This window comes from Ranitomeya imitator, chromosome 5 (assembly GCF_032444005.1).
Source record: "Ranitomeya imitator isolate aRanImi1 chromosome 5, aRanImi1.pri, whole genome shotgun sequence".
In the NCBI taxonomy this organism is placed as follows: domain Eukaryota; kingdom Metazoa; phylum Chordata; class Amphibia; order Anura; family Dendrobatidae; genus Ranitomeya; species Ranitomeya imitator.
The window spans coordinates 447,829,291-447,847,583 of NC_091286.1; the positions used below are offsets into that span (position 1 = coordinate 447,829,291).

General features: G+C 42.5%; 1 protein-coding gene across 2 annotated transcripts in view; it reads right to left on the reverse strand.

The window, feature by feature from the left end:
• The window catches only part of ACAP2 (ArfGAP with coiled-coil, ankyrin repeat and PH domains 2), a 152,544-nt gene that overhangs the window by 17,767 nt on the left and 116,484 nt on the right, over window positions 1-18,293 (reverse strand). For both annotated transcript variants that reach the window (XM_069727191.1, XM_069727189.1), the window contains 3 exons: window positions 3,210-3,302; window positions 1,552-1,757; window positions 759-868 (listed from right to left, as the gene is read on the reverse strand). In XM_069727191.1, the coding sequence (XP_069583292.1) occupies window positions 759-868; window positions 1,552-1,757; window positions 3,210-3,302 (409 nt within the window). The remainder of the gene's footprint in view (window positions 1-758; window positions 869-1,551; window positions 1,758-3,209; window positions 3,303-18,293) is intronic.

An 18,293-nucleotide genomic window follows, 5' to 3' on the forward strand; every position in this document is an offset into this window, starting at 1 on the left:
TGGAAAACAGCCGCGGAACCGCAGCGGCAAAACCGCCGCGGTTCCGCGGTAAAAAACGCACTGTGTGAACATGGCCTTAATGGTACAATTTTTAGGCACATGTGAAGTTTCGGTCACTTTTTATTCTATTTTTATTGGAAGGCATGATAACGGAAAAAAAAAGACAATTCTGTCAGTCTCATTCTTTTGTCCAGCGACGTTCGCCATTGTGACTTTTGTGAATTTGGTGATACTCAATATATTTGTTATTTTTTTTAAATGGATTAAGAGAGGGGGTAATTTTATTTTTTATTATTTTCTGTGTTTTTTCTATTTGTTTTCCTTTTTCGCATTTTTTTTAATTAGCCCCATAGAGCGCTTGTATTCGGAACAATATACTGCAATAATTCTGCACTGTGGCGCATCGTACATTTTAGCTACCTTCTATGAAACCCTACTTAACACGGTGCATGTAATGAGATCCCTCAAGTGATGTACATGTCGGGAATGGGTTAAATACTAAATTTATGAACCAATAATTCTACAGTAACTAAATTCAGAATTTACAGTGAAGTTCTGATAGACAGGAGATAATATTTTTATTAAAGGTCCTGGTGAATTAGAGAGGGGGGAATGACATTTTTGTAGACATGCACGCCGCGAGGAAGTCCCATTTAAACAGGGTTTATCTCTTACTAGGGTACAATATCGGGCAATTTCAATGAAAAGCATGAAACATTCCACACAGGAGACCCCAAAGTTACAGCTCTGATCCTCACCCTGTATGACCAAGCACAGTTGCATGATGTAATGGTCCCCTTCCTTTGACATCACGATGGTTAACATTGGCCCCATTTTGGAGAAGAAATTCGCAGGTCACTAGAGAGCCCTAAGAAGACATTTTATGAGGATGTATAAGAGAAAAATTTTAAAGGGAATCTGTCAGGAAGATAGCACCCCGCCCCAAACTATTTATATGGGCATGTAGCAGCTTCAAACACAAGTCGAGCAAAACTTTACATGGCCGATATGTTCCTGTTACTGAGAAATCAGCATTTGAAATGATACGCAAACAAAGCTGAAGGACTATGGTAAAAATATGAATGACTCAGTCACTCCAGCTCTATTTCTTGCCCAGTGCTGCCTACTTCTGCTTGACTGACAGCTCCTTTGCCTCAAGTCACACAGTATAAGGCTGTCAGTCAAGCAGAAGGTGGTGCTGGGTGGTGAATAGAGCTGGAGTGACAGAGGCTTCACATCTACAACAGCTTTTCATTTGCATATCAATCACTAACAAGGAACGAACAGGCCATATAAAAGGTATTTCTGATATTTCTTTGCACTTGTAACTTTGAAAAAGCTACATGTAAATATAAATTGTTTGGTGGAGGGGGGCAAAAATCCTGCTGAGATTGAAATGAACATAAAATACTTATTTACATAATAAAAACAAAAAATGAAAGAAAAGGGAAAGCCATATTAGTGCGATGTGGTGTTAAAAAATGAAAAGCATTGTCATTTCATTCCACTCTAAGCAGAGCCAAGCGTGTAAACTATAATCTCTATATTTACCCCATGTACGGCCTTTATTAGAGGTGTAGAATTGCTTTCTTTTTTGTTAACCCAGTTGACTTCTGCTCCATGAGCCAAAGCCTCAGACATTGCAGGAAGGTTTTGCTGAAAAGCTGCACGATACAGCTGCAGCCCTGGGATTTCTTTAGTGCTTGGAGTGTCTGGAAACACAGCAGAATCCCTCTTTTCATGTTTCTTTTCCATCTCTGGAATATGGGAAAAGGAAGCACTGTCTTTACAAAAAAAATACAGTCTAGTTTATAATTTACTGCTTTTTACTGTGTAAAAGATAAACTAAGCCTCCAATCACATGTGGTTCACTAACAGTACTATTTTTTTATATATAATAATTAGTGATGAGCGAATGTGCTCGGATAAGGCATTATGCATATATATATATAAATCCGAAGTAATCCTATTGCTATGGCTGGGTGGGTGTGTGTGTGTGTGTGTGTGTGTGTGTGTGTGTGTGTGTGTGTGTGTGTGTGTGTGTGTGTGTGTGTGTGTATATATATATCGGATTCAGGTCTGGGGAACGTGCGGGTCAGCCCATAGCTTCAATGCCTTCATATTACAGGAACTTCTGACACTCTCCAGTCACATGAGGTCTGGCATTGTCCTGCATTAGGAGGAACCCAGGGCCAACCGCACCAGCATATGGTCTCACAAAGGGGTCTGAAGATGTCATCTCGGTACCTAATGGCAGTCAGGCTACCTCTGGCGAGCACATGGAGTGCTGTGCGGCCCTCCAAAGAAAAGCCACCCCACACCATTACTGACCCACTGCCAAACCGGTCATGCTGATGGATGTTGCAGGCAGCAGATTGCTCTCCACGGCATCTCCAGACTCTGTCACGTCTGTCACATGTGATCAGTGTGAACCTGCTTTCATCTGTGAAGAGCACAGGGCGCCAGTGGCGAATTTGCCAATCCTGGCATTCTGTGGCAAATGCCAAGCGTCCTGCACGGTGTTGGGCTGTGAGCACAACCACCATCTGTGGACATCGGACACTCAGACCATCCTCATGGAGTCGGTTTCTAATCATTTGTGCACATACAGGCACATTTGTGGCCTGCTGGAGGTAATTTTTCAGGGCTCTGGCAGTGCTCCTCCTTGCACAAAGGCTGAAATAGCAGTCCTGCTGCTGGGTTGTTGCCCTCCTACGGACCCCTCCACATCTCCTGGTGTACTGGCCTGTATCCTGGTAGCGCCTCCAGCCTCTGGACACTACGCTCACAGACACAGCAAACCTTCTTGCCACAGCTCGCATTGATGTGCCATCCTGGATGATCTGCACTACCTGAGCTCATGCTACCACGAGTGTGAAAGCACAACCAACATTCAAAAGTGACCCAAACATCAGCCAGAAAGCATTGGTACTGAGATGTGGTCTGTGGTCCCCACCTGCAGAACCACTCCTTTATTGAGTGTGTCTTGATAATTGGCAATCATTCAATCATTTCCATCTGTTGTCTATTCCATTTGCACAACAGCATGTGAAATGGATTGTCAAACAGTGCTGATTCCTAAGTGGACAGTTTGATTTCACAGAAATTTGATTTACTTGGAGTTATATTCTGTTTAAGTGTTCTCTCTATTTTTGGAGCTGTGTGTGTGTGTGTGTGTGTGTGTGTGTAAAGCACAGAGTGACACTAACCTGCATCGTATAAACTGTTGGAAGACCCTGCAGATGATAGGAGCTCCCGACTGCCATCAGCACTAAACTGTATTCCACTGTCATTGCTTTTCACTAAAAATACAAATGATATGTGTTATCAATTAAGATCAAAAGCAGTACAAATTAACACAAACTCTTTAGGATTTTGTAAACCCCATTCATATAGTAAAAGCAAGTCATTCATGAAGTAAATGATATAAGCAGACAAAATTTTAAGCTATCTGGTTAGTTTAACTTGTTAACCGGATTCTACGGGAACCTAACAGATTCTAGCTGCCATCAGTGTAGGCAAGTTCATTGGAATTTTTCTGCTTTCCTTTTTTACTTTATACTAATACATTTTGGATAAGATGTCGGACACCTGCACTTTACTTGGATCTCTTGTTACCGACACAAGACTTTGTCTGTGCAGTGTCCATAATTGGAAGCTCACGGTTTTAGATTTGCTGCCTAGGGCAAACTGAAGATATATTTTCTTTTCTATACTACCGGTTCTCTCCCTATATACTCATACTGGAGAGACCTGTCAGCCAATTATGGTTTTAACCGATATGCCATAGCGTTTCAGAGTAAAACATACACAAATGCAAAAACTCAGCCATCTATGATCCAAGTTGGACATGCTTCGGGCAGCATGGACCTACTGTCAGGTCTTTTAAAGGGAATCTGTCAGTAGGATTAACCCTCCTAAACCATCTATATTGGCATGTGGGTTACAGGAAGCTGAATAAATTGACACCCTGATATGTGTGATCTGATGTTTTATACCAGCGAAATACATGTTTTTCTTCTATGTAAATGAGCTGTGCCAGGCTATCAGCCAGACGCTGATCTGCAGGAGAATCTGCCTCCAGGGCTTTTAGTCCTTTAAATAAAAGGGGGCGTTACCAATGTGAGACATGTAAGTAACAGAACAGTAGAACTGAACTTTGAGAGAAGCAAAAAATGTTTGCAAGACAGAGCTCTGCTTGCAACAATATTACAACCCTATCTACCTGTGAGCTGGAGGTTGGAGCTGAGAGGAACCTGCAGATGTGTCAGTTATAATCACACACAGCACTGCAGGAAACTCAGGAGAGCAGAGAGCGGCCATCACACTGGTAACTCCCTTTCATGTAAAATAAGCTCTGGAGGCAGATTCTCATGCAGATCAGTATCCCGCCCATGGCCTGGAACAGCTCATAAAAAAGACACAAATGCATGTTTTTCTTAATATTGGACATGAAATCGGAATAAACTTTTCCTATTTTAGGTAAATTAAAATTACCATAACTATTATTATTTACCAAATGCCAGACTAATGAGAAAGAGAGAGAGAGAATGTTTTAAGGCATTTTTATTACTGCAAAGTCAAAAGTTTACATACACTAAGATTACTATGCCTTTAAACAATTCTGAGAGACGTTATGCAAAATAGTTTGTGGATTTAGTCCGTGCTCTGGTGGTTTATTCAACGCATTTCAAGGTCTATCTGGTCCCTTCATCAGGAATATACCCCAAAGACGCCTTTAAACAATTCTGGACTGCCCATATGAGGATGTCAAGTTTGGAAGCTTCTGATAAGTTTTTGGAAACATCTGAATTAATTAGAGCAAAAAGGGAGAAGCTTGGATGCCTACGAATACCATCCCAACTGGGAAACACAGGGGAAACATCATGTTGTGGGGTTGTTTTGCTGAAGGAGGGACTGCTGTACTTCACAAAATAGATGGCATCATGAGAAAAGATTATGTGGCAATACTGAAGCAACATCTCAAGATATCAGCAAGGAAGTTAAAGCTTGGGTGGAAGCATACTGCCAAAATGGTAACAAAGTGGCTTAAGGAAAGTCAATATTTTTGGAGTGGCCATCACAAAGCCCTGATCTCAATTCTATTGAAAATTTATGAGCAAAGCTGAAAAGGCAGGTAAGAGTAAGGCGACCTACAAAACTGGATCAGTTACACCTCTTTTGTCAGGATGAATGGGCCCAAATTTCGATCAACTATTGTGAGAAGCTTGTGGAAGGATCTCCCAGAAGATTGACCCAAGTTATTCAGTTTAAGGGTATTGGTACCAAATATTAATAAAATGTATGTAAACTTTTGACTTTGCAGTAAGTAATAAAAATGCGTTAAAACATTTTCTCTCTCATTAGTCTGGCATTTGGCAAATAATAATTATGGTAGTCCTAACTGACCTAAATGGGAAAAGGTTTATTCTGATTTCACGTCAGACATGCATACAAAGAAGCTAACATTAAATGATTCAGAAATATACTCTATACATTGTTAATGTGGCAAATGACTATTCTAGCTGCAAAAGTCTGGTTTGTAATGCAATATCGTCATAGGTGTATGGAGACCCGTTTCCAACAACCATCACTCCAGTGTTCTTATGGTACTTTGTGTTTGCTGTGTAAAAAGGCTAATAGATGGTTAAAATACCCTTGAAAACTCTTGTGCAAGTATGTTAGCACAGCTGAAAACAGTATGGCTGATTAGAGAACCTATAAACCTGACCTTCCTTTGAGCTAGTTGAGAATCTGGAGCATTATATTTGTTGGTTTCATTAAACTCTCAAAATGGCCCCAAAAAAAGGACTTTTATGTGAAACTCGACAGTCTGTTCTTGTTCTTAGAAATGAAGGCTATTCCATGCGAGAAATTGCCAAGAAACTGAAGATTTCCTACAACGGTGTGTACTACTCCCTTCTGAGGAGAGAACAAACAGGCTCTAACCAGAGTAGAAAGAGAAGTGGAAGGCCCTGCTGCACAACTGAGCAACAAGACAAGTACATTAGAGTCTGTAGTTTGATCAAATCAATGCCTCACAGGTCCTCAATTGGCAATTTCATTAACTAGTACACGCAAAACGCCAGTGTCAACGTCTACAGTGAAGAGGCGACTCTGGGATGCTGGCCTTCAGGGCAGAGTGGCAAAGAAAAAGCCATATCTGAGAATGGCTAATAAAAGAAAAAGATTAATATGGGCAAAAGAACACAGACATTGGACAGAGGAAGATTAGAAAAAAGTGTTATGGACAGACGAATCCAAGTATGAGGTGTTTGGATCACACAGAAGAACATTTGTGAGATGCAGAACTGAAAAGATGCTGGAAGAGTGCCTGATGTCATCTGTCAAGCATGGTGGAGGTAATGTGATGGTCTGAGGTAGCTTTGGGGCTGGTAAAGTGGTAGATTTGTACATGGAAAGCATTAAGCTACTTACTGGTAGCGGCATTTTTCGGAGGCCCATGACAGCACACGAGAGAGGGGATCCGCCCTTAAGGAACAGGAAACCTACAGATACAAAAGGGCGGCACCTCTCCCCATGCATCAGTTGTATTTCAGAGCCTGAGAGGACTGCCGCGGTTAGTGGTACACAAATATACAATATATACATTATATACATTTGAAACAAAATAACCCATTATTGTAATAAGACACCATACGTGAGATTTACATATTAGCTATATACATATCAGGAAGTGCTACCCCCACGTGAATAGGGAGGGAACTAAGGGTGCTGTCATGGGCCTCCGAAAAATGCCGCTACCAGTAAGTAGCTTAATGCTTTATTCGGACTCCCATGACAGCACACGAGAGATTTACAGAGATGTAAGCTACCTTAGGGAGGGACTATAGATTGTAGCACCCTTAACCCAAAGGAAAGATCAGAGGAGGACCCCAAATCCAACCGATAGTGTTTAAAGAAAGTGGAAGGGGATGACCATGTGGCCGCCTTACATATCTGCTCCACTGACACTCCAGATCTTTCTGCCCAGGATGACGCCATGGCCCGGGTGGAATGTGCTTTTAGGTTCTGCGGAGCTGGCCCCCCACCTGCTGTATAAGCTAGAGAGATAGTTTCCCTAATCCATTTAGCCAGTAAATATTTCGATACTCTAAATCCTTTCTTTGGACCTTGGAAGGAAAGAAGCAGTGCCCCATCCTTCTTCCAATTATCAGTAGCTGAAATATACTGAAGAAGAGATCTCCTGACGTCTAACGTATGAAGCTCCTGCTCTTTAGGATTAGAGGGATTAGGAATAAAGGACGGCAAAACTATCTCCTGTGATCTATGGAACTGTGTCGCCACCTTTGGCAGATATGCTGGGTCTGGTCTAAGGACTACTCTGTCTGACAAGATTTCAGTGTATGGAGGAGCTCTGGAAAGTGCCTGTATATCCCCTATCCTGCGAGCTGAGGTTATGGCGATCAGGAAGGCTGTCTTAAGTGTCAACATTTTGATCGAGGCCTCCTGCAGAGGTTCAAAGGGGGGTTTAGTTAGAGAGGACAGAACTAAATTTAAATCCCATGGAACTGTTCTGTCTTTATGCAGTGGTGTAGATCTACTAACTGCCTTCATAAACCTCGCTATCCAGTAGTTATTCGCTATATTACAGGAAAACAGGGCACCTAAAGCTGAGACCTGTACCCTAAGGGTACTAGGAGAGAGTTTCAACTCGAACCCCTTCTGTAGGAACTCTAGGATTTGTTGTACTGGCACCCCGTCTTGGATATTAAACTTTGAACAAGACAAGAACTTTCTCCAAGTCCTAGAGTAGATTTTCGTAGTTATTTGCTTTCTACTCTTTAGGAGCGTCTCCACCAAGTTTGGAGAGAAGCCTTTTCCCACTAATAGTGACCGTTCAAACACCATGCCGTCAAATGGAGCCCCGTCACTTGTGGATGGGAGATCGGTCCCTGCGAAAGCAAGTTCGGGATCTCTGGCAGTACCCAGGGGACCGCTACAGACATTGTCTTGAGCCAGGCAAACCAGGTTCTTCTGGGCCAAAAGGGGGCGATAAGGATGACTTTCGCTCGATCCTCCCTGATTTTCCTCACCACTAGAGGTATCAGGTTCAGTGGTGGGAAAGCATAGGCTAGTGGAAAATCCCATTTTATGAGAAACGCGTCTACCGCCAGGGGATTCTCCCTGGGATTTAGGGAGCAAAAAAGTTTTACTTTTCTGTTGTTTCTGGTGGCGAATAGATCCACCACTGGTTGACCCCATCTGCGGACGACAAGATTGAAAATGTCCTCGTTGAGAGACCACTCTCCCTGTTTTAACACATTTCGGCTGAGGAAATCTGCTGCCACATTTTCTTTTCCTTTGATGTGAAGAGCTGTCAAAGATAGAAAATTGAGCTCTGCCACCTGGAACAACCGATCCGTGATCCGCATTAAAGTTTCGGAACGAGTTCCCCCTTGCCGGTTTATGTAAGCGACCGCCACTCTGTTGTCCGACAGAATTCTGACGTGCTGGCCCTGCAGATATACGAGGAATTTTTTAACAGCCAGTTCAACCGCCAACAACTCTCTTTGATTTGATGAAAATGTTGTGAAGGGTTCCCACTGTCCCTGGACCACCATGTCCCCCATATAGGCTCCCCACCCTGAAGAGCTGGCATCCGTGGTTATCACGTGGGTGACATCTATCATCCAGGGAACCCCTGCTGATAAATTTTGTTTATCTAGCCACCATCTAAGGGAATTCAATGTTATCAGCCTCAATGTCAATTTTCCATTCAATGCGCCTCCTAAGGCTCTGTCATGGAACAGGACTTCATTTTGTAGGGACCTGGTGTGGAACTGAGCCCACTTAACTGCTGGGATGCAAGATGTGAGTGACCCAAGTAGAGACATTGCTTGCCTAAGTGTCATGGAAGGTGTATTGATTGCTCTTAATACAAAACTCTGAATTTGGTCCATTTTCTCTATAGGGAGGAGACACTGCTGTGTCACTGAATTCAACATTAACCCCAGGAATTTTTGAACATTTAGGGGCTGTAATTTAGATTTTTCAAAGTTTATGATCCAACCCAACCGTTCTAGTTTGGTTTTAGCAATCTCCCATTGTGACAGACAATGATCTACCGAGTTACCTACAATGAGGAAATCGTCTAAGTAGGGGACTATAAGGATATTTGACTCTCTTAAATGCGCCATAACTTCCGCAATTATTTTAGTAAACACCCTAGGTGCCGAGGTGATCCCAAAGGGGAGCGCTCTGAATTGAAAATGTCGAATCCTACCCCCCATTAGTATCGCTACCCTCAGGTATCGTTGGAAATCAGCATGAATGGGTACATGATAGTAGGCATCTTTCAAATCCACTACTACCATGAAACAGTTGTTGAAAAGCATTTTTATTGCCGAATTGATGGACTCCATTTTGAAAGTATGTTTCACCAAAAACTTATTGAGACCCTTAAGATTTATAATGGTCCTGTAAGATTTATCAGGCTTCTGGATTAGGAACAGGGGAGAGTAAAACCCTTCCCCTGCCTGAGAATACGGCACTTCTACCAAAACATTTTTGGAACAAAGAGTCCTCACTTCCTCTTCTAGGGCGAATTGTTCAGTGGGAGATGAGCGCCAGGGTGTTAACCTAAATTTGTCCTGTGGAATATGAACAAATTCCAGCTTGAGACCATGGGAAACAGTGTCTTTTATCCAAACGCTGTTTGTGATTTTCGACCACTCTGCCGAGAAATGCAATAGTCTCCCTCCCACTGGAATTGCCAGTCATTGGTCTTGTTTTTTATTTTCCGTCTGGTTACGGCGAAACATGAGACCTGTACCTCGCTTTCGCCTATCCTCCCATCTGGGACGATCTCTCCCTGGTGAAAAGGCTCGCTTTCCTCCCCGGTTGAACCTTCTTTTGTTGAAGGGACGACGGTATGGATTGAACAGGTTGGGAAACTTTTTCTTATCATCTCCTGCTTTCTCCAGGAGTTCATCCAGGGTAGGCCCAAATAAATATTCGCCTTTACAAGGGATAGCGCAGAGCTTCGCTTTTGCCTGCATATCCCCCGGCCAGCATTTCAGCCATAGGGCTCTCCTTGCAGCATTAGAAAGTCCTGCTGCTCTAGCTGCCAACTTTACGGAGTCAATTGAGGCGTCTGATAAAAAAGCCGCCCCCTCCTGGATTACAGGTAATGCTGAGAGAATGGACTCTCTAGAGGACCCTTGTTTTAATTGGGTCTCCAACTGGTCCAGCCAGACCATCATTGACCTTGCCGTGCAGGTTGAAGCTACCGCAGGTCTTAAGGAGCCAGCTGCCATCTCCCAGGTTCCCTTCAGGAAGGTATCCACTTTCCTATCCAGGGGGTCTTTAAGTGTTCCCATATCTTCAAATGGGAGAGAAGATCGTTTAGCTACCTTGGCAATTGCTGCATCCAGCTTGGGTGCTTTCTCCCAGTTACCTACTGCTGGGTCATCAAAAGGGTATCGGCGTTTTTGCGCAGGTGGTAAGGAGCCTTTTCTCTCAGGTTTCCTCCATTCCCTATTAATAAGATCTTGTATTTTCTCATTTAAAGGAAACACTCTGCGCTTCTTTTGCTCCAATCCACTGAACATCATTTGTTCTTTGGATAGTTGAGGCTTGGGTTCCGATATTGATCTCCGGTGGGCGCCGCCATCTTGGAGCCCCCGCGCATGCGCAGGAGCTCACCGATCCGGAAGACGTCGCCGGCTCCGCCCCCCAACGTCACCACAGCTTACAGCGCTTCCTGTCAGCGCTGCAGCTCTCGTGGAACGCCGAGGCCGGCCAGCTACGATCCGATCGGCGCCCCCCCAGATGCCGCCGCGCTCCCCCCTGCTCCAGAGAGACCCACAGCCCACGGGAAGGGCGACTTACCAGACGCTGGCCCCGGAGACCGGACACCCCCTGGCGACCGCTCCTCGCTGCCTAGTCACCGCCGTGCCGCCCTGCCAGGGCCACCGTGACTACTTCAGGTACCCGCACCGGCCGAAGTGGGAGACCCTCTCGCCACCAGAATCGGTCCGGCCGGCCTGGACTCCTGTAGTATCTATAGGCATCCAGTCCCTTCAGGAACAGGAAACCAACTGATGCATGGGGAGAGGTGCCGCCCTTTTGTATCTGTAGGTTTCCTGTTCCTTAAGGGCGGATCCCCTCTCTCGTGTGCTGTCATGGGAGTCCGAATAAAAAGGGATTTTGAGTAAGGAAAGTTATCACTCCATTTTGCAACGTCATGCCATACCCGGTAGACAGCGCTTGATTGGAGCCAATTTCATCCTACAACAGGACAATGACCCAAAGAACACCTCCAAATTATGCAAGAAATATTTAGAGAGGAAGCAGGCAGCTGGTATTCTATCTGTAATGATTGGCCAGCGTAGTCACCAGATCTCAACCCCATTGAGCTGTTGTGGGAGCAGCTTGACCGTATGGTATGCAAAAAGAGCCCATCAAGCCAAACCAACTTGTGGGGGGGACTTCTGGAAGCATGGGGTGAAATTTCTCCAGATCACCTCAGCAAATTAACTGCTAGAATGCTTAAGGTCTGCAATGCTGTAATTGCTGCAAAGGGAGCATTCTTTGATGAAAACATAGTTTGAAAGAGAAAATTATTATTTCAAATAAACATCTTTATTTCGAACCTTGTCAATGTCTGGACTAGATTTTCAATTCATTTGGCAGCTAATTTGATTACTAAAAGTATGAGTTCTCATGGAAAACACAAAATTATCTGGGTGACCCTAAACTTTTGAACGATAGTGTATGTGTCTTTTTATAGAGTATGTAAACTTCTGGTTTCAACTGTAAGAAAAACATTGATTTCTCTGGAATAGCACAATGGATCACATATACCACGGTATCATTTTATTCAGCTACCTATGGGCTACATGCCCATATGCACAGCTTAGGAGGGTTGATCCTACTGACAGTTGCCCTTTAATTATGAGCCAGTCTCCTAAGTATAGCAACCCAGGAAAAAAGGGAGAAACATCCAAACTCCCTATATTGCCATTTAAATGTTTTTTTTTAGGACAAATGCTGTCATCTTTAGATCACTGTCAGTACAACTGTTGCTTTCTTACATACCGTTTCATATTTTAATGAATTTCAATAGTGCAGGGACTGGCCAGCGGCTCTCCTGACCTGAGCATGACAACTGCACAGAAAGACATGCAGCCGTCACTCTCGAATTGGGAGAGCCGCTGGCCAGTCCATGTACTGCGTTCTGACCTTGCCCCCATTTATACGGCTGTCTGACTCTGCCCTTATTTAAATTCATTAAAATACAAAATGATATGTACAAAAGCAACAGTTGTTACTGACTGTTTTCTAAAGATGACAGCATTTGTTACAATTCATTTAGTCAAGTTTTATGTTAAAACATGGACAGCTCTCACTTCCTGTTAATTACTTAACCGTACGAAGGTGGGGCCAGTGACGCCAGAGCTGATTGGGTGCTGGGGTCGTGTGATAACAACCGTATGAGAGCCGCAGGAACACGAGTGCAGACAATGCTGGAACGGTGCAGACACGGGAGGCGAGTACAAGCTTTATTATTTGATTGGGGCCAAGTGCGGGGCATGAAAAGGGCTGTCCTAGTAGTGGACAACTTCTTTAATGAGGCCTAATAGAGGTGTTACCTTTTTATTGAAATCAAGTCTATAATGATGATAAAATTACTGCTGAGAAATTATCTCCACCGAACAGGAAGTGTCAACCGAGGCCTACCTCGAGTAGTAATACCTGTAATATTCTCAGATTTTTTTTAAATATAAAAGGACATTGGAAGTCAAAAAAATTATAAAATTTGATTAATACAACGGGACATTTTCTGATACATTCTTGTCATAAGATAGTTTTAAATAAGTAATTTTAAATATAACTTCCACATAATGCATAAAAAAATTCAGCAACTTTGTTTTTTATTACAGGGCTTCTCTTAACACTTTCTCGCTGTATATACAATGGTTTTTCTGTAAATTAATCAATTAATATATTTCCAAATACTAGTGAATCTGAGCTACCATACAGAAAAGAAAAAACAAAACTACAACCCCCACCCGCCAAAAAACCCCAAAACAAAATAGCTTTGATTACTGTTCCATTATAATTATGAAGGTCATCACTATATACTGACCACTATGTACCCCCTTCTACATTATCAAACCATACTAGTGGGAAGAAACAATTGTAATTGTATGTATAATATTAGTGCAGTAATCTCCTCAACGTGATAAAAAAGTGGAGACAGTTTTCGAATACTTAAGGGAATAGAAATGGAGATTTTCATGAAAAATAAAAGAAAATAAAGATTTATATTTACAAGAAGCAGCAAATGAAGGAAACTGGAAAGAACCTAAGCAGCCAAGACTACACACTGTATAAGAGAGGTTACTTACTACTACGGAGCTTTGAGGAAGTATCAAAGTAGGAGAAGAGCGAGTCTAGCTCATCAGGACAGAAGAGAGACTCCCGCCTTGCTTCGTCACTGCTAACGGCAACCGCTGGCCACATAGAGGTTAGCAAAGCATAAAGCAGGCAGTAAAAGAGGAAAGAGGTCAAGTAAACCAGACAGCTATCTGGCAAAAGAGAGACTGTGAAAATTAATTATCAGATCATACTGTATTCCATTATAGCAGTGCCAAAGAGAATGCCAACTAGACGTCCAATAAAAGCAGTACTAATACATATACAAGTATGCAATCTCCTAGAATGCAACATACAGTCCCATGCAATATCTCTACTGAAAACATTAACATCTACCAGCGCAAAATGATGGTTAAATGGCACTATGAATATGACCAACAAGCATCTACTAATAAAGAGAAATTATATATAAAAAGCTACAACTGCAACACATTGCCTGCTAACCACAGATGTGCTGAAGCTGTAGAATAGTGCAAATCAACTGAATCTTATTAGTAGGCCTACAATTACAAACAGTGACACAAATTAACCTTAGTCCCTCACCTGTATTAGACTAAAGCAACACAAAGATTTTGGTACTGTATGTCATATGTACATACACACAGTTAGGGATATTAGGCTTTTGGGTGAAATTTCAGGATGATCCTAAAATGTACTCTAACCTTTTCAGGTTAACTTAATGTGACCTTCTCTAAACGCCTGAACGCACATGTCCAAGTGTTCAATGTTTCAGTACTCTCTGCACAACTTGCTGTTCTCTAACAAGGAGCTTAATGACAAAATTCACAACAGGTGTTTAATCCATGAATCGCCGAATAAATTTCAGGGTTCATTTACAATTAGTATTCAAACAGTCCTCCACATCATGCTCTTCAATTTTGACATCATGAGACCAAGACGAGACCTTACAATTCATCAACAGTACATCACCACTGAGAGGCTTCAAGCAGGATGTTCTCAGACGGAAGTGCCCACCGAGCTTAGAAGGTCACAGAGTGTCATCAGCAGGATGAAACAGAGATACAAAGAGACAGGCATAGAAGTGGACGTCCTATGGTCACATCCCAAACGGATGACAGCTTGCTTGTGCACTATGCCCTTCGGATCCTGATGATGAATGTCACACAAATCCAGACAAATTTAAAGTCTACTCAACTGTTTTCATCAGTGTGGTCTGTGTGCTAGACGACCTGCAAGGGTAACTGACCAGACCACCAAAGACATCATCATCTTGCATGAGCCAGGGAGCATCTATGCTGGACGAGGGAGCAGTGGGTCTTAAGTGCTGTTCACTGATAAAAGTCAATTCATGCTAATCAGAAATGATGTTGGAGACGTCAAGGATAGCACCATGCATCAGCCACTGGTTGTCACCAGAAGAGCCTTTGGTGGTGGTGGTGTTACAGTGTTGGAAGGTGTGCCTAGTAAATACAGAACTCCCCTACACTTTGTGAATGCCACAGTGTCAAGCCCCTACTACTTGAATAATATCATTAATCCAGTCATTGTGCATAAACACAGGCCAAATTTAATTTTCATGGATGACAAGCCTCCAGCTCATCGATGCTGCATCATTAGGAAACTGCAGCTGGAGAGTCGGATAACTCAAATGACCTGAATCCCATAGAAAACCTATGAGATCAGCTGATTCAACACGTAGAGGCTCGTAAGTCTGTACCCAAGAATCTCAATGACTTAAGGGCCGCACTTCAAGAAGAGTGAGATGCCTTGCCTCAGCAGACAATAACTCAACTTGTGCACAGCATGAGTGCCGTAGTCAAGCTGTACGGTAATTGAAGCACAAGGTCACATCACAAGTTACTGAGACACTGACATTTTTGTTGGGGTATGCCCACCACTGTTGTTGACTTTTGTTTCAATAAATTGTTTGAGATGAGGAAATCACCATTGCATGCGTCTACTTAAAAGGTCCTACTTTAATGATAAAATATCAGTGTAATGTAAACTTTTTACATTTACCATAAATTTCACCTGAAAGCCAAATATCCTTAACTTTTTGTAAGTACTGTATATACAACCCATGGCAAAAATTATGGAATCACCGGCCTCGGAGGATGTTTAATCAGTTGTTTAATTTTGTGGAAACAAAGCTGATCACAGAAATGGCACAAAACTAAAGTAATTTCAAATGGCAACTTTCTGGCTTTAAAGAAACACAAAGAAATCAAGAACAAAAAATGTGGTAGTCAGTAATGGTTACTTTTTTAACCAAGCATAGGGGAAAAATTATGGAGTCACTCAATTCTGAGGAAAAGAATCAACCTGTAAATTTTCATTCCCAAAACTAACACCTGAATCAAATTAGATATGGTTGTTAGTCTGCATCTAAAAAGGAGTGATCACACCTTGCAGAGCTGTTGCACCAAGTGGACTGACATGAATCATGGCTCCAACACGAGAGCTGTCAATTGAAACAAAGGCAAGGATTATCAACCTCTTATAAGAGGGTAAATCATCATGCAATGTTCCAAAAGATGCTGGCTATTCAAAGTCTGCTGTGTCTAAAATCTGGAGCAAATACAAACAACATGGTATGGTTGTTAAAGGCAAACATACTGGTAAACCAAGGAAGACATCAAAGCGTCAAGACAGGAAACTTAAAGCAATATGTCTCCAAAACAGGAAATGCACAACAAAACAAATGAGGAACAAATGGGTGGAAACTGGAGTCAACATCTGTGACCGAACTGTAAAAAAAATGCCTAAAGGAAATGGGAGTTACACACAGAAAAGCTAATCGAAAGTCATCATTAACACCAAAACAGAAAAAAACAAGGTTACAATCGGCTAAGGAAAAGCAATCATGGATTGTGGATGACTGAATGAAAGTCATATTCAGTGATGAATTGCCAATCTGCATTGGGCAAGGTGATGATGCTGGAACTTTTGTTTGGTGCCGTTCCAATGAGATTTATAAAGATGACTGCCTGAAGAGAACATGCAAATTTCCACAGTCATTGATGATAAGGGACTGCATGTCAGGTAAAGGCACTGGGCAGATGGCCTCATTACATCTTCAATAAATGCACAAGTTTATGTTGATATTTTGGACACATTTCTTATCCTATCAATTGAAAGGATGTTTAGGGATGATGAAATCATTTTTCAAGATGATAATGCATTCTGCCATAGAGCAAAAACTGTGAAAACATTCCTTGAAAAAAAGACATGTAAGGTCAATGTCATGACCTGCAAATAGTCCAGATCTCAATCCAATTGAAAATCTTTGGTGGAAGTTGAAGAAAATGGTCCATGACAAGGCTCCAACCTGCAAAGCTGAACTGGCAACAGCAATCAGAGAAAGTTGGAGCCAGATTGATGAAGAGTACTGCTTGACACTCATTAAGTCCATGCCTCAGAGACTGCAAGCTGTTATAAAAGCTAGAGATGGTGCAACAAAATACTAGTGATGTTTTGGAGTGTTTTTTGTTTATTTTGTTTTGATGATTCCATAATTTTTTCCTCAGAATTGAGTGATTCCATAATTTTTCCCCTATGCTTGGTTAAAAAAGTAACCATTACTGACTACCACATTTTTTGTTCTTGATTTCTTTTAGTGTTTCTTAAAGCCAGAAAGTTGCCATTTGAAATGACTGTAGTTTTGTGCCATGTCTGTGATCTGTTTTTTTTTTCTACAAAATTAAACAATTGAACGAACATCCTCCAAGGCAGGTGATTCCATCATTTTTGCCAGGGGTTGTATATCTACACCTATTCCTACCTATAGGTTTTCCTGCACAGTGCTAACCTTGCTCTCTTTTGCCCTTAAGGTTGGATAACAGAGCGGGATGTGCCACTCTGTTCACCCCACAAACGGAAAGAACAGCCTGTAGTGTTTAATCTGTATCTCATTGGGATTGCCCATAGTATCTGATGCAGTCAACAATCAGGTAACCCCGTGGCAAGTATTTTGCCTTAGTCCCCCCCTTGCTTATTCCCCAGAGCATAGCATTTTCCTTAGAGATGATGATGGGTCCAGTGCGCACAGAACCAAGCATTTTCAGAACAATTAAGTATGTCCCTCCATCTAGGCCTGCATTGCGCTAGCATCTTCCCCTAGGGCCATGTTTCCTTCTCGCAATGTTTCCCTCATCAGCCCTCAGCAAATCTATTCCACTGTGGCGACCCCTGTAACATGCCTGCCTGGACCATGGCGAGTATGGTCCTTTGCGGCGCAACTCTCCCCCCTTGGCCTGCCCATATCAGTTTCATTCTACTGCGCACTCCCCTCTCCATCTGGCACCGTGTGGCTCATGGGGTCACAGTACTTCCTAGTAGTTCACTGAGGAGGGCATATTGCGCAAGCAGACAAGTTCAGCATCTGTTCTTCAGCTCCTTAAGTCTGCTATTTCGTCTTCAACATTTTTTCAACATTTTACCGATTACCAGTAGATGCAGGTCTTGGCTGAAAATCGCTGCAGCCCGTAGTTGTTCACATGGTAGCCCAACGGATTGCTACTCTACCTATTGCAACAATGTCATTATGTTTCCTAAACCAGGGACTTCTTTGCGATGTCCTATGGTTTCTGCTGTCTCCCAACTCAATAAAATGCCAGAGGAAAAAAATCTCTTTCTCGTAGCCTTAACTGGGGAACACAGGTTTTTTTTGAGGTTGCACCAGACTTCACCTATGATTTACTGGGTGTCCCATGGTTTATTGTGTCCCCCAATGAAGGCCATGAGAAAGATTTAATGGAGAGTACCAAAAATCACCTTTTTTTTGGACCAGACACTGTGCGTCTCTCCAGTGTGGATTAATGGTGTGAGCTAATATTTAGCATTAAGCAGATATGTTGTTTTTACATATACTGAATCAGGTAAATTGTGCCCAGCGTCGCAAAAGAAAAGCACTATTTTCCTCATAAAAA